This window comes from Pollachius pollachius, assembly GCF_949987615.1.
Source record: "Pollachius pollachius genome assembly, chromosome: 20".
NCBI classification, from domain to species: domain Eukaryota; kingdom Metazoa; phylum Chordata; class Actinopteri; order Gadiformes; family Gadidae; genus Pollachius; species Pollachius pollachius.
In genome coordinates this window covers 12230142-12246504 of record NC_136953.1, presented here as the reverse complement: position 1 = coordinate 12246504, position 16363 = coordinate 12230142, and the positions used below count along the sequence as shown (strand labels likewise).

Below are 16363 nucleotides of genomic sequence, written 5' to 3'. Positions count from 1 at the left end.
GAGATGGAGAAAGATAATATTTGCTTCAAACATTGTTAAGGCAACAAACGGTTATATTTGCATGCAGTTTGTGCAACAAAATGTACAAACATGACTTACAAAATTAAGTAGTTATAACACAGTGAGATCTCGCGATAGTGTTAACCTGTATGAACCTAGATTTCAGAGCACTGATAAACTGCATTGAACCATGGATACATTTTAATAACCGAATAACACCGTCCTGTATTACATCATGTAACTGTATGTATGGGTAGGGTTTGTAGGAAATTAAACTTTGGATTTATATCATATTTCATTGCATTTATATAGCGCTTTTGTAAATACGCAAATACATTTAAACTATTAAATTCCACGGTCAAATACTTCTTTATGAATCAAGAAAATAAACAAACCGTAGCCCCTCTCACCGGTAGTGACGACACATACTGCAACGACACGCCCACACTCAACCTCAGTCTTCTTTCGCTGTCTGGGACTGTTCGGTGTCAGTTCGCACAATTACCTCAGGTAAGGCAGGCCCACTTTATCACACGGTATTTAATTCATTATTACTAGTTACTGAATTCTGTATGTTGTTTTTTTAAGGTCGTTTTAAAGAACCCAATCAAACATTGTTATTTTATCACTCATAGCAGCAACGATTGTGTTTGTAGCGTAGAAAGGGTCGACTGCAAGAGATGTGTGACAACATTGGGTTCTTGGGGGTAACTTTCCTGTCCATTGCGTCCATGGATCAAGCTCAGTTGTAGTTACGCATCTCTAGACAGTCAGTGCGGTATTATGTGCACTTGTTGCCTCGGAAAGAGCTAATTGAACTTTGGACTGGACCTGCTCGTGGCACTGTTTCACGGACAGATGTGACCTACTACCTTTATATTGATCAGCTGTTAATTCAATATCTCTACAACGTCAATCTCCCTTTCATTCCTGGTTATACGAATAGGGAATAGTTCACTTTATACATGTTGACGACTTTTTGCCGACAATAAAAAAAATTGTCCAACCTTCTGTCGCAATCATGATCGAAGTGATTCTTGTGTGTGTGTGTGTGTGTGTGTGTGTGTGTGTGTGTGTGTGTGTGTGTGTGTGTGTGTGTGTGTGTGTGTGTGTGTGAGAGAGAGAGAGGTGGAGAGGCAGAGAGAGAGAGAGCGTGTGCTCACCAGCTGTAAACAGTCACATTTGCATGCAGGTTTGCATAAAAAAAACAGTGCAAACTTGGTTTTGGGACTGTTGTTGGACATTTAAGCCTGCGTGGATATGGATATCTATGGATATATTCTTTCTGTTAAATATACATTGTACAATATCAAAAACATTTTCATAATGTGATCACCTATTAAAGGAAAAACAACCAAAATGCGATGGAATTTATTGACATGTCCCATCTTCCAGAGTGCCTTGAGCGGAAGCCGTCGACAATCATCGTAGACTACCGTGTCGTGTCCGGTCAAGCCAAAAAGATGGATCACATCGTGCCGGATCTCCCGCGAGGTCCCCTGGACGTATACAGGCAGAGGGCCTCTTTCGACTGGAAGGAGATGGTGCTGTTCCTGGAAGGAGATAATCTGGAGTTCAAGGTAGCCATGGAAATAATCGCGCACCACTGGGACATTCAAACATTTAAAAAAAACAAAAAACACATGCGTAGTAAAAGAGAATTACTGCATGATGCTGATCTTTAGTTTACATGTGATGTTCGTCAGAGGACATGCCCATTTCATTGTTGGTGATGCTTATAGCTTCTCTGCCCTTAAAAGGATAACAATAACATTTCATGTAAATACAGAAAGTGGCTTCTAGTCTTTAGTTGGACAATGGATGTCAGTAGTTGTACTGTAACTACAGAAAATGACAAGGGTTCAGATTATAAATAAACCTAAAGGCAGACCATACGTTTAGCAATGCCAGTATTGGCTGTGGAATTCTGTGCAGATTTGGCATTCTTCTGCTTCTGTGCGTTGACATGTTGCTGTGTGTCTGCAGCGCTTAATATTCACAACGCTGGAGAATGACCCCGTTTTTGCACGGCAAGCCGGGGAGGACCTCTCTGTGGAGAAGAAAAGAGAACTCACCTTCCAGAGGTAAACACACCTCTGGGCCTCTTATGTGTACAATCTACTTGATGTATCAAGTATTTTAGTTTGTGATCGCACGCAGTTTGAACGCAGCTAAAGTGCGTGTTTACACTGCATTTGCATCATATTGCATGCACTGGTACACTTGTTTATACTTGATGTTAAATACACACAAGGTAAATGAACACATTTGTATGTGTGCAATTCATACATATGTTGATAAAAAAATGAATATCAAGTCAATATCCATTTACTTATAATTCATACTGTTTGTCCTGTTTGCTGTTAGTTCTATTTGTCTTTACTTTAGCATTTAATTAAGCATACATTTTTTATTTCCTTAGCAGTACTTTGTATTTTTATTGTATTGTATTATAACTTGTGTCTTCCACTACTGTTGGGCTGTAACAAAGGAATTTCCGGGGGATTAATAAAGTTCAATCTATCTATCTATCTATCCATCCATCCATCCATCCATCCATCCATTTACATTGTTAATCCTACTTGTTGTCTATGCATTGGTAAAAATGTGAACTGGACCTTTACACAGGGTTAAACAGCTCTTCCGTTACAACTTTCTGGACGAGGAGAAGCTGATGGAGAACCCGCATAGGATGGGTGTGTTCAGCGACTGCCTGAGCATGTACGACTCCGCCGTACTCATCAAGATGACCCTGAGCACTGGGGTGAGAATTGAACGGACAAGGAGTGTGTGCGTGTGTTCTGCTTACACTAAATACTTCATTTTAGTCGTCAGCATTGACCCTTTTCTAAAGGAAAACTTCATTTACACACTACATCCCTTTATCGTCGGAAATGAGACGTTTCATGATTCAATTTTTAGTTTAACTTATCGTACACGGCCAAAACTCTTGAATAGTCTTTGGGTCAATGTGGATTGAATTGGTGCAATGTGACTCTGTTGTCTCTATTACCACGTATCCTCAATGTGAAGGCGTTCCATTTGTTCTTGTGCTTCTCCTCCAGATGTTTGGGGCCACAGTTTCCAGTGCCGGGTCATCGAGGCACAAGAAATATGCAGAGGGCAGCAAAGCCATGACGGTAAGCTTTCTCTTTAAAACACCCTCTTGCCCATTGTGAAATTATAACTTTGCTTGTTCAATCTGAGAATGAACCATACGTTAAGGTTTCTTAACTTATGAATTGGTGATGGCATTTCCAGTAGAGGTCGCTTGCTCTCCCTCCGTCTCTCTTTGAGCCGAATACGAAAGCTTTGCCGAGTATTTCATCAGGATTTGTTTACTATATATGTATTTACTCTATTTATCCTAAGTAAATATCATCTGTTATCTAACAAGTCCTTCAGGTCCCATATGCGCATCAATGTTGATGTTTTGTAACGTATTTTTCTCTCTCAATTGTTCTCTCTAATCGCTTGTGTATTCCCTAACCTTCTTTATGGCCTTATTAAGTTTTATAATTGATTGTGTCTCTTAGTAAAGTTATTTTGACTATTTATTAAAATTGTATTAATTGTAATCAAAGTGTTCTATATGCCTATATCATTCAAGCAAATTTCTTCATTCCTTGTTTTTGAGATCATTTGAAGTAATTTCCACACTGATTTCCTCACAGATGTTTGGGTGCTTTTCGTTGACGGAGCTGAGTCATGGCAGCAACACCAGGGCCATGAGGACCACAGCCACCTATGACCCCACCACACAGGTGAGACAGCTAGCACGCAGGTGAGACAGCTAGTGCACTGGTTAGCCAGCTAGCACAAAAGTGAGCCAGCTAATGCACAGGTGAGCCACCTAGCACGAAGGTGAGCCAGCTATCACACAGGTGAGCCAGCTAGCACAGCCGCACCAAGCTGGCAATGGCCCAAGTCTAAAAAATATCAGGAAGAATGTACTGTACGTGTGGAACGTACAGTCTGCAGCAAAATCGCAAACCTTATAAAAACACTGACTATCTTCTTTGCAGGAGTTTGTGATCAACTCTCCCGACTTTGAGGCGGCCAAGTTCTGGGTAGGCAACCTTGGGAAAACAGCCACTCACACCATCGTGTACGCCCAGCTCATCACACCGGACGGAGTCTGCCAGGGCCTTCATTCCTTTGTGGTCCAGGTAGACTTGCGGTTGTTTGTCTGTTTTGTATTGTTGACTAACTCACAGTATATTCCAGCCATGATGTTCATCCAATTGTGTTGAGCTGCGAGATGAAAAAAGGTGCCCGGAGTTCACCGAAAGGAAAGGGAAGGGCAATTAAAGAGATTGATTATAGTATTTTGTGTCCCTTAGTTGTATAGCATATTAACAACATTGTTTGTTAAAGGGGGTCGGATAAGAAGGGAAAACGCATCTGATTGCACGTCTCGGTTTCTCTCACAGGTCAGAGATCCCAAAACATTGCTTCCTATTCCCGGAGTCCTGGTGGGCGACATCGGAGTGAAACTGGGTCAGAACGGGCTAGATAACGGGTAAGGGTCCCGGGAGCGGGGGGGGGGGGGGGGGGGATTTGTGACCATCCGTCTGTTGAATAGCGTGAGCACACACACTAGTTCACATTTTTATTCACAGTTTAACAAACGCACCCAAGGCTTACCTATCAACTCGGACGTCAGTTTTTTTCGTTAATGGAGGTTCTTTCTGATAAAGATTGACATACTTTGGATAAAGTGGAGTTCCTGGGATTGCGGGCATCACGCTAGTGTGTGTGTATGTGTGGCAAGTATTCATTGGCGTTGTGGTCAATCTTACTGGGCATTTTGGTGTGGATATTTATGTCCTTATCTGACTTGGAAGACATTAGCCAACAAGGTATTTGCCACCAGATGGAGACACATCCACAAACCTTAAATTAAGTGGGACCAATTGGGTTGCAGGAAAGATGACAAGTTAGCATGGCTATGAGTGTGTGAATACAAGAGATGCATGCAATCCTAAGTGTCTGTCAGGGCGAAAAACTGGGTCCAAACTTGTACAACATCATAGTGGAGGATATGAATATAAAACCGACTTGGAAGTAAAAAAAATTCTGAGAAGATATTTTTTATTTTATTAATGTTTGAATTTTCCCCAGGTTTGCTCTGTTCACCGACGTGAGGGTCCCTCGTGAAAACCTGCTGAACAAAACAGGAGACGTCTCTCCGGAAGGTCGATATGTAACGCCTTATAAGGTGGGTGCCCCATGAAGCGGCTCTCTTCTCTTCCATTCTGTCCTTGTTACTTTCTTTCTTTCTTCTATTTGTCCAAATTTTCATTCATTACTTTTCCCCTTCCTCATTTTCTCTCCGACACTGTCCCCATCTCTCCCTCTCTGCTGCACCAGGACCCCAACAAGCGGTTCGGGGCCATACTGGGGGCCCTGTCCGGGGGCCGGTTGTTCATTCTGAAGATCTCCACCAACAACCTGAAGCTGGCCCTCACCACGGCCCTCCGCTTCTCCGCCGTACGCCGGCAGTTCGGCCCCACGGACACGGAGGAGATCCCAGTGCTGGAGTACCAGATGCAGGTAGGGGCCCCGCCACACTGTAGGTTAATAGGTTGTGTTTCTCCCAACCCCCCCCACCCCCAAATCCCGTTCTTACAGAATCACCCACACACGCCAACACAACATACTAGGGCTGAACGGTGAATCAAATTCAAACAGACATCGCGATGTAATCTAACACGATTTGCAAATCATATAGGCTGCGATTAAATAAGAAAATACTTCTTTTTTTTTAGGGGGGGGATTTGTTACTGTTACTGACTTGAGACCAGTAAGGTCCGTATTCATTTTTCTTTTACAATTCAATAGTTAAATAAAGATGTTATCATATAAATTTGTGCATCAATTCATCTCAACACATAGGCCTGGCTTAAGGGAAAGAGCAGTTTATTTGTTGACTATTATATGATTGATTTCTTGTTTAGTAAATAATACAGAACATAAGGAACTTTAAAAAGAAAAATTGCATACTAGGGAAATATAAATAGTATAAAAAATAATCGAAATATCTCATTTTGATTATTTCCCCAAATCATTCAGCGGGTAATGCTACTGCAGACCCTAAATGAGTGTAATGAGCGACACCTGTGTTTGTCATACCATAACACCTCTGTGACAGGGGGTTTGGTTGTCAAAAAGATTCTCAAGCACGCAAGTTCACCATTGAATGATGCCACGTGCAAAGGACGCCCAAAATTTGCTCAACCCCTCCTACCCATAATTTCTTTTGGTATTTTCACAATATCCCAACTAAGCTTCCTGTAATGGGTCCTGTACAACTTGCGTCTATCTTGCCTCATCTTAGTTCTCAACTCTAGCTGGGTGGGGGGAAGGAATGCCGAATTCGGCGTTATCCAATATGGCTAGCGTTAAAAAAACTAAGATGGCTACTCAATGAATAATGCTGCTCTCATTTTTTGTACGCTGGAATAGTTTTCCATTGGCTATGATTCAAGAGTATTTACATCAGTCTTTGAGATATTCAACTACTATTTGCTAGTTATTGTGCAACTAGCCCTTTGGCAAGTGGAGGATATTGACGCAAACAAATTTACTCTGCAAACACAACGACCCAACACCTGTTTGGTTTATTTAGTTGCTTTATTTGTTTGTATACAGCGCGCAGGCTTGATACGCATGCTCTGCCTCGTCTTCTTCTCTTTTTGGGTGGAGAACCAGCGCCACATATAGGCCTGGAATATGTTCTACAGCGTTTCTACAGCTAAATGCGTTTTTGCAATGAGTCCATCTTTACGGAGAAATTCCTGAAACGCTGCCTAGGAAAACGGAGGGGCAAGGGATCGTTTTCGCCCTTGTGGACAGGGCCTTAGTTAGTGTCTCTCTCTCTCTGTTTTTATGTGACAGCAATGGCGGCTCATCCCCTACCTGGCAGCCGTCTATGTCCTGAACCAGTTCTACAATTCCTTCTTCATGAGCTTTCTGGAGTTGCAAATGGGCGCGATGAGCAAGCAGAACAGCGTGAGACAGGTGAGGAACCTAGGGCATGGGGACCGAGGAGAATGACTTTTGGTTGAGTGTGTTGACCTTTATGATCCGCTCTGAACTCTTATATTGCATGGAATCCATGTATACAGTAGATTCGATTAAATTAGATACAACTTTATTAATCCCGAAAAGGAGAAATCAGCCCAGCAGCAGTGGAAAAACACAGGATAAAAATACAATACAATACATTAAAATACAAAGTACACTGTGTCTGAACTGTGTTTTTGACAAATGCCTATTTGTATGTGAAAAAGTACACACTGTATTCATAGTGTTTTTAGTGTGTGCAAAAAGAGTGCTTAATTGTTATCTATTATTATTTCTTATCTACATTCCTCCCATTCCTTCCATCTTCCGGTGGTATTGTGATTAAGATCCCGCATCACATTATTTTGTGCAGCTTCTCCAATTCTTTTTTGATATAACTTGATATTGATGGTATGCCTCCATTGAGCCAGTCTCAACGAAGCTTTGGGAAGAAGCATCCACATCATCGTGTGTGTGTGCGTGCGTGTGCCTGCGTGCGTGTGTGTGTGCGCTCCCGTCCCCAGGACCAGCTGGGCAGAGAGATCCACGCGCTGTCCTGCGCGGTGAAGCCCCTGGGGGCGTGGACCGCTCAGAGGGGCATCCAGGAGTGCAGGGAGGCCTGCGGGGGGCACGGATACCTGGCCAGTCAGTCTCACTCACTCACTCACTCACGCACGCACTCACTCACTCACTCACTCACTCACACTGTATTATGAAGGATATTTTTGGGGGGGTTAGTATGAGCCTCTCTTGCTTCTTATATCCATCACTACCTTTACATTCACCCAAGGAACACATGTGCCATTTTCCTACATTTTTTATACTTGTGTTTCTTATTATTCGTGTTCTTTTTTTTGTTATCATAATAATCATAATAATCCTTATCATTATTTAGTGAACCGGCTGGGCGCTCTCCGCGACGACAACGACCCCAACTGCACGTACGAAGGCGACAACAACGTGCTCCTCCAGCAGACCAGCAACTACCTCCTCGCCTGCGTCCAGGCCAAGCAACGAGGTCCGCCCCCTGACATCGACACGCCCTCCAGCCCATTGGGCGAGGTCGGACCAATCACATGCCAGCATCTGCAACAGAGCACACCTCTATCAATTTTAAAAGCCCTGACTGGAGTAGTAATAACAAGACACTTACAATGGCAATAAAATACACATTTTTGAAGAGATTCGAAACAATATCAATGGTAAGACACATTATAGTAGTCTTTCATTTCAAAGCATACAAATTTAGGAGCGGAAAAGTGGTTAAAGGTTTTGCCGACATCAAAACCAATTTAAAAAAAAAAAAAAGCATGCGTTTTTAAGTGATGCTTTGAAAGAGTCCTACTGGAAGAACAAAGATGCCCAGATCAGTAGCTAGGGAGACGTGAGATGTAAGACCGTGTGTCCAGTAGCCTCTCTGGTTGTTGTGTACGCTTTCAGGTGGAGAACCCCTCCAGTCTCCCATGGGGTCCATCAACTTCCTGGACGATTACGATGTCATCATAAACCAATGCTTCACAGCCACCACCATGGAACAGTGCATGGACCCTGCAGGTAGGATGCTTAGTTGACATACATACATCCCATTCATCTGTATTTATTTATTCCTCGTTTCTTTTATTCAAGGTAGAGTATGTCATCTCTGCCGCTCAATCGACACACTAACAAAACACATGGTTTGATGATATGGTATGGTATGGAATGATATGATATGGAAGTAGTGTGGGATCATGGGAGTTGTGGTTCATTTGAATGAAATAGGAAAGTAATATTGCCTATTATTTAGTAAGCTTCAGCTGTAGGTAACAGGAATTAAATATCATGTTAGCCCAGCGCTGTTGGCTACTGCATATTTTATCCACTCTTTATTACCCAATAAACAGCAATGAACTTCTGGATTTACATTTTCTAACTTCAAAGTCATGTCCATCACATATGCAGCCGAAGTTATGCCGCTTTGTCACTAGGGGGCAGCAGTGTAACTTACAGTGTCACTAACTAAAAACTACAGTACGATTCTTCCTCTTGGCTCCAGCTGTGATTTAAAAGCAGTTATTAACAGATATAATAATCTTTATAATAGTCTTTATTTATACAGCGCTTTTCTAAACAGAGTTACAAAGTGCTTTACAGAAAAAGAAAGAAAGAAGGCAAACAGAATATAACAGATTGTTAACAGCTTGTTATGAACAATCTCAAGATGATTACAAAGCAAGGTTGAGTTAATTTACTCCAATCTTCACCTCAAAGAACATCAAGTTCAGATTGTTTCTGTGTGTCCCAGTTCTCTCTGTGTGTACTCAACCGTCTACGCTCTGCTGACTGCATCGTCCTTATTATTTCCTGTTTGTACTCTAATCCAAACACCCTACTGTGTGTGTGTGTGTGTGTGTGTGTGTGTGTGTGTGTGTGTGACACTAATAGTGCCGCTGGCGGCCTATAAGTGGCTAGTTTGCTTCCTTCTGGGGGAGAGCCAGACGAGGCTGGCTCAGGAGAAGGCTTCTGGCAAGGACGACTTTGAAGCACGCAACAACAGCCAGGTGACTGTTTACACCCAGTGTTGGGGGTAACGCGTTACTGTAACGATATTACTTTTTTGGGTAACGTAAGTAAAGTAACGCATTACATTTAAAATATTGGTAACTACACTGCTTTACTAGACTATAGTAACGCGCTTTCCTGCGTTACCCAAGCCGTGTTTGCCTGCTTGTAAAGTTCTGATCTGTTGGGGTGCGTGCATGTGTGCTGCCGGTGTGTCTGCAGCGCCTGCTTGCCTCGGCACGTTGCCATAGCGATCGATTTGAGCGACGTAGCTGCTTGTGCGAAGGAGGGTTCAAGTGTTGGAGCGCAGAAGTAGGTGACACAGAAAGACTGGCTGGTTGCAGGGTTCATTATAGAAGACATGCTTCCCCTGTCGACTATTGAATCGCCAATATTTTGAAAAATACTAGATAAAATACCCGCGACTCGCAAGCCAGCATCCAACAGGAAACATTTCCCCATTACCTGAACAAGTGTTATACCGACATGGAATCAAAGCTCAAAATCATTTTCGAGTCCTCCCTGGATGATGTGTCCACCACCGCGGACATTTGGTCCGCCAACAACAAAGGTTACTTAGGAATGACTGCACTGGATAGACAGCATTACTTTAAAACTTGAGATGGCTGCTCTTGCCTGCAAGAGGGTGAGAGGCAGACACACTTACGATGTCATAGCTTGCGAAATAGATCAGGTTCATTCAGCCTTTGGACCACATAAAGTAACAGCACGTGTCACTGCCGCTTAAGTGCATTTCTGTTTTAATTGTATGGGATAAAGTGACCTTTTTATATTTTTCATTGACAACTTCATTTTTGTTCTCATGTTTCCCAAAACCTGTGTTTTGAAACTTGTGTGTTGCTACTGATGAGGCATTTCTTTGTGCAGACAGGGATATTGTTCTTTCATATGGTTATATATGCTATTTTGTATAGATTTATACAATAAATAGTAAGTGATGATAGGGCTATGATGTTTGTCCATGTATCTACAGTAAATTAAGAAACGGGAAAGTAAACTAATAAGTAGTGAAGTTACTTTTCAAATGCAGTAACTAGTAAAGTAATCTCATTACAATTTACAGAATTAATAAATAACTAATTACTTTTTTTGAGTAACTACCCCAACACTGTTTACACCCACACACATGTACACACATGGATGGAGACACATACACACACACACACACACACACACACACACACACACACACACACACACACACACACACACACACACACACACACACACACACACACACCTGTATGTTGGAGTTAATAAATGCTGTGCAAGGTAATAGTTGGAGAGACATTTGGTACAACTCAAAATGTCATTCTCTTTCTTTTGTTTTTAATGGGATTCCTTTTACCATCCTAGTGTTTAGTCTGCTCCGTCCCAGCCCTGTTGTCTGTTTGAGAGAGGATAAAGGGTTGATGAGAGGGAGGGAGGGAGAGAGAGAGGGAGGGGAAGAGGGGGAGAGAGAGAGAGAGAGAGAGCATTAGTCAGTTCAAATGAATGCCCAATAAGAATTAGATGTTTTTTTAATCTTGAGGCAGCAAGCCTGTTATGCTGTGATTGGACATTGAACACACACATGCACACATGCTCACAAACGAACGCAGACACAAGTGTGCACACGCGCGCGCAGAGACTTAGTTTAGCTTATCTTGGCTTTATTGGGAGTTGACAGACTTTGGGGCTCTGTAAAAGCCCCGGGCTTTATCTTGCTTTTAGCTCCGTTACTGTCGTCCGCCAACGGATGTCCTGACGAGAGTCAGATGGCGGGATGATAGTGTGGGGCGTCTCCGATCAGGAAGAGGGGGATTAACGCAGTTTGAGAAGTGATCGAGCAATTCCCAACACACACACACACACACACACACCCACACACCTAATTTGAAACTGTTGTCAAGGATTTGGTCCTCAGCCAGGATCATGAGACCCACCTTAATCTATTGTGGAGCCCCATTATAGTTATTCAGCCTTATGCACACATACTCATGCACAGACACACGCACGTTATCAGGATAACAGACATTTATTTTCACTAAGATGGTTTTTCACACACAAACTCCCACACACATGCACACACACGTTCACACACTGTTTCTAATAACAATCCACTCTCTGCCTCTTGCAGGTGTATTACTGCCGTTCCCTGGCCCTTGCCTACATCGAGCACATGGTCCTCCAGAGTTACTGTGTGATGCTGGAGTCCGATGATACCCCGGCTGCTCTCAGACCAGTGCTGGCCAAGCTGGGCGCTCTCTATGGCCTGTGGACCCTCAGCAACCACATGGCCACACTCTACCAGGGTCAGTTCCAGTGTGTTGTAGTGTGGCAACCCGTTTCCCCGATTGTCAGATACCCGGTAGGAATTACACAGAAAGCAGGGGTTAAAGCCGCATTCGGCGTTTATTTCCGCAGCATAAATAGTCTGTATACTCGTGCTAGGGTCTCCGTGAGCCTCTAGATCGCCGGCGTGGTGCGGAATCCCTCCGTGTCGCTTCGCCCTTCTCCCGGTCTAGCGAGCGCTCCCGCCGTGTCACTTGCCCGGCGCTGTGCGGACTCTCTCCGTGGCACTTCCTCGCTCGCCCGGTCTGGTGCCTTTTAAGCCCGGCTTCTGGTCCTTTCCCTTCCTCCGGCCAGGTGTCCCCGATTGCGCTGATTGGGGGGAGAGGCGTGGTGCTCTCTGTCGCCGGCTGGAGGTTGGCGACGGTAAACCAGGTCTACTGCGTGTCCTCGGACCCGCCCGGTCCGAGGTCCGGCGGCGGGATGCCACAGTAGTCAGAGATGTGTTTCAATTACCTGGTACTGCTAGCATTGGACCAGCCAGCGAGAGTAAACTGACCTTGTTTTCTCTTATCTATTGAGTGTGCTCAGTAGTCACTACAAAAAACATATTTTCAAGTGTTTTAAAGATTTTGTTTTAGGTTGGCTTTTTTACTGTGCATTCTCCATCACTCAAAAGATATAAGATGCACCTTTGTTTAAAAGTTAAATGACTAAACTTAAATGGTGTGTGTATGTGTATCTTCACAGGTGGATATTTCTCTGGAAAAAATGCCACAGAGTTTGTCAACACAGCCATCCTTACACTGTGTACCCAGGTACAGAAAGACTCTTTTGTCTCTCCTATCTTTCCCACAGCTTATTAAGTTGACTTTGACATCAACAGAAATGTATTAGTACATATATATATGTATTTTCATTCAATCACTGAAAGTGAATGATAGTGAATACATCTGCAGTCACACACTAAAAAGTGTTTTCCTTCAACCACCTTGGTGCTCTGCGTCGATTAGCTCCAGGACTCCTATATCTCACTCTCTCACTCTCTCACTCTCTCACTCACCCGCTCCTCTTTCTTCCGCTTCCCGCACCAAAACATTGACGTCGACAGAAACACAGAGACAAATATGGCCAACACTAGAAAGCAGTGTCCCTCACACACGCGTTCAAATCCTCCTCTCTGCTTCTCCGCGCGTCTCCAGCTCAAAGACGAGGCCGTGGCCTTGGTGGATGTCTTCGCCCCTCCGGACTTCATCCTCAACTCTCCCATCGGCAAGGCTGACGGCAATGTAAGAACCATCCTCCCCCCCCCCCCCACAGATTAAAACCTAGCCCGAGCGTAGACATGGACCTACTTGAACCTTGAAGGGGAACAAATGGTGCCAGGTCAGTTTGTTGTTTGCCATGGGGTCAGTGTAACACAGGGTGATTCTGAGCAGTGGATTCACTCTTGACATGACAAGCAATAAATAAGTAAAAGCATTATTAGCAAATATGTCAAATAATTAAAAAGAGGGAAGACTAGCAGTAATATGCATAACTGGACAGCCTTCCTGTATTGCGGCTGGTGTTTTATTAAGCACAGGCTGGCCAAAGTCTTCCTATCCTCCTGACCCACTGTATGGTATTGGAGAGCGGACATGTTGTTTACACGCTTGTGTCTTTATGGGATGATGACTGCTGGGACTTATCTCCCGGCTCTCTCGCTCTCTCCTTCTTCCAGGAAAAACACTTTACACACAAACATTCAGACCTCTTAAGAGACATACAGACACAGACACAGACACACACACACACACACACACACACACAGACACACACACACACACACACACACACACAGGGAGATAAATTCAGGGTTAAGCTGTGTTTTTATTACTGGAAGCTAATTTATTAGGAATGTGTTTTTCATTAGCTCGCTAATCACTGTATATAAACTTTGAGGGCCACTCAAGGTTTATCAGGACGGCCTCCCTAAAGAGGGTTCCCAGGGTTCTCAGATTAGGGAACATTCCCCTACATCCAACATGATATTCTCTCCCCTCTAGGTGTGTATGTGTGTGTGTGTGTCTCCAAAGTAAAACATCTATTGTTTATTGTGCATGGGTGAGTCTGTGATGATTCAGAGGGAGGTGTTGTTTGTGGTCGGGAAAAACTCCAGTTTTCTCCCCCACCCCCACCTTTTCCCCAATCCCCAGGGAACGGAAAACTAACGCTCAACAAAACACTCCTAAACATGCCCTTTTCTCCCACAACATAAAGTGTCCTTACACCTAGAAATAGCTCCCTTCCTGTCTCCAATCAAAAGGTAAATTAAATGAGATTGCCAATGGCATTCAACCTTGTCCACTTCCCGAACTTAGTGTCATAATAATTAACCTGGACTCTCCGACATTGCCAAACCTTAACCTTCCACGATGGTCTCTCCCCTCACCTTTGTTTCCTTTGTGGTTACTGCCCATGTTGGGAAAGTTTCCTCACCAGAATCATGCACACCCATTCCCTCGTTGAAGGAGCTCGGTAAACCGCTTCCCATGATCCGGCTCTGTTCAAAAATGCTTTTTGACACACTTTTAAATACAATAGTAATACATAGACATCACAGAGACAAGGGTTCCATGTTGTGTATAACAGTGACCTCACCACCCAACCATGATCTTTCTTTAACTAGCTTTAAACACACACACACACGCGCATGCACACACACACACAAACCCCACCTCTAATAATGACTTAAAGTTAATACAAGCCAGGTGCACACAAGCCAGAAGAGTGTCTGTCAGCATCTGGAGCTGGGCCTGGCAACACCCTAAGTGTGTGTGTGTGTGTGTCTGTGTGTGTGTGTGTGTGTGTGTGTGTGTGTGTGTGTGTGTGTGACTTGAGAGGTCGCCGTGGGGACAGGCTTAGCACGCTGATGACGACGCCTGCCGGAATATTGGCGTCAATAAGCGCTAGCGGGAATCAGGAGTGTCTTGTTCTGCTTCTCAGTGCAGGGCCCGGCCCCGGCTCTGGCCCTGGGTCACCATCGCTATGTAGGTGGAGACAGAACAACAACGGCTGGGTTTGTGATGGGACCAAGGAGTGAAGAGAATAACTGCTATTGTTGTCTGGGATTAGTTTCACTCGACATGACACCATGCTTGTTTGACATGACCTCGTCTGACTTACGGTTTAATCCCACTGCGGGGTCCTTACAAACGGCTGACAGAAGTAGATTTAGAGTGTACTACTTCCAATCGTTTTTGATTTTTTTAATTTCATCTTAATATCGGGAATCAGAAACCGTTGCACTGTTTCACCAGAGTTGGAGCTGTTGCTGCGTTTACCTTCGTTTACCTAAGATTCTCATTGGTGCAGGATGCAGGTGCAAGATTCATAACTAAACTTCTAAAAGACTAATCTAACTTTGTGTGTGTGTGTGTGTGTGTGTGTCTTTGTGTGCATGTGTGTGTGTGTGTCTTTGTATGTGTGTGTGTGTGTGCATCTTTGTGCATGTGTGTGTGTGTCTTTGTATGTGTGTGTGTGTGTGCATCTTTGTGTGTGTGTGTGTGTGTGTGTGTGTGTGTCCTCCCCAGCTGTACAAGAACATGTGGTCAGCGGTGATGCAGGGTAAGGAGGTTCTGGAGCGGCCCTCCTGGTGGAAGGAGTTCTGCACGGACAAAATCGTGGTGGGGTCGCTCTCCGCCAAACTCTAGACCCCCCCCCCCCCCCCTCGCTCAAGAGATTAACTCCTCTATTGGTTTTATAACTAACGCCTAGGTTTCTACACATTACAATGTGAACTATTGTGATGAGGTGGTGTTAATTATTATTGTTATTAATTCATTATTGGAATCACGTTTGCGCTCGTCAAACTCAACTACGTTCCATGTTCATGCCAAACCCGAGCCTTTTGGATACTATGATACTATATTAATATAATACACTTGAAGGATTTACAATGTTAAATGATTGACAAAACTATTTTAATGAGTCAACTTATTTTAATAAGGGATTTAACGGAAGCACATACAATGCAACCCAAGCAGATGTATAGATTTATCCATTGATATAGATGTATAGGTATAGAGAAGCAGCTGCAACAAGATAAATCTCGACCTTCCTGTCCATCTTGGTCTCTACTGGGTCTGGTTGGTAGTGTCGTTTTACTTTGTCTATATAAATATCTAGGAAACGATTAAATAAAGAATATTATCATGACAACCATTTATTTTTCATTATTCCATTCTTTCTTTTCATGTGCCCCTTTTTAACAATGATTCTATATCATAGTTTAAGTAGTTGATGCAGTTGGACAGCTAGGTACTGTTTCTGACTAATACCCTAGCATATATGTCGAAGTTATGTTTACGTCGCGACATAGCTAAGCTATTGTCTTTCCTAAATCCTTCAAAACAGGTCTAGTATTAGTATTGGTAAACTAGTATAAGCAAAATAAATAAAGTAAAAAAATATGCTTAAA

The 16363-nt window shown here is 43.5% G+C and overlaps 1 protein-coding gene across 1 annotated transcript; it reads left to right on the top strand.

The window, feature by feature from the left end:
* The first annotated feature begins 476 nt into the window (after positions 1-476).
* Positions 477-16096, top strand: acox3 (acyl-CoA oxidase 3, pristanoyl). The gene is made up of 19 exons (XM_079757866.1): positions 477-510; positions 1396-1580; positions 1987-2084; positions 2629-2764; positions 3066-3140; positions 3675-3764; positions 4026-4169; positions 4434-4522; positions 5125-5221; positions 5374-5556; positions 6901-7023; positions 7593-7713; positions 7964-8086; positions 8509-8622; positions 9493-9608; positions 11750-11924; positions 12652-12719; positions 13104-13190; positions 15477-16096. Exons 2-19 carry the CDS (start codon positions 1464-1466, stop codon positions 15594-15596), a joined length of 2076 nt encoding a protein of 691 aa, XP_079613992.1. The 5' UTR covers positions 477-510; positions 1396-1463; the 3' UTR covers positions 15597-16096.
* Positions 16097-16363: the final 267 nt, after the last annotated feature.

Excerpts from the sequence above, each read along its gene's own strand:
- acox3 (XM_079757866.1), top strand. The coding sequence starts at position 1,464 with ATGGATCACATCGTGCCGGATCTCCCGCGAGGTCCCCTGGACGTATAC. Across the intron at positions 2,085-2,628 it reads AGAGAACTCACCTTCCAGAG|GGTTAAACAGCTCTTCCGTT; the intron begins GTAAACACACCT and ends ACCTTTACACAG. Across the intron at positions 4,170-4,433 it reads TTCATTCCTTTGTGGTCCAG|GTCAGAGATCCCAAAACATT; the intron begins GTAGACTTGCGG and ends TTTCTCTCACAG.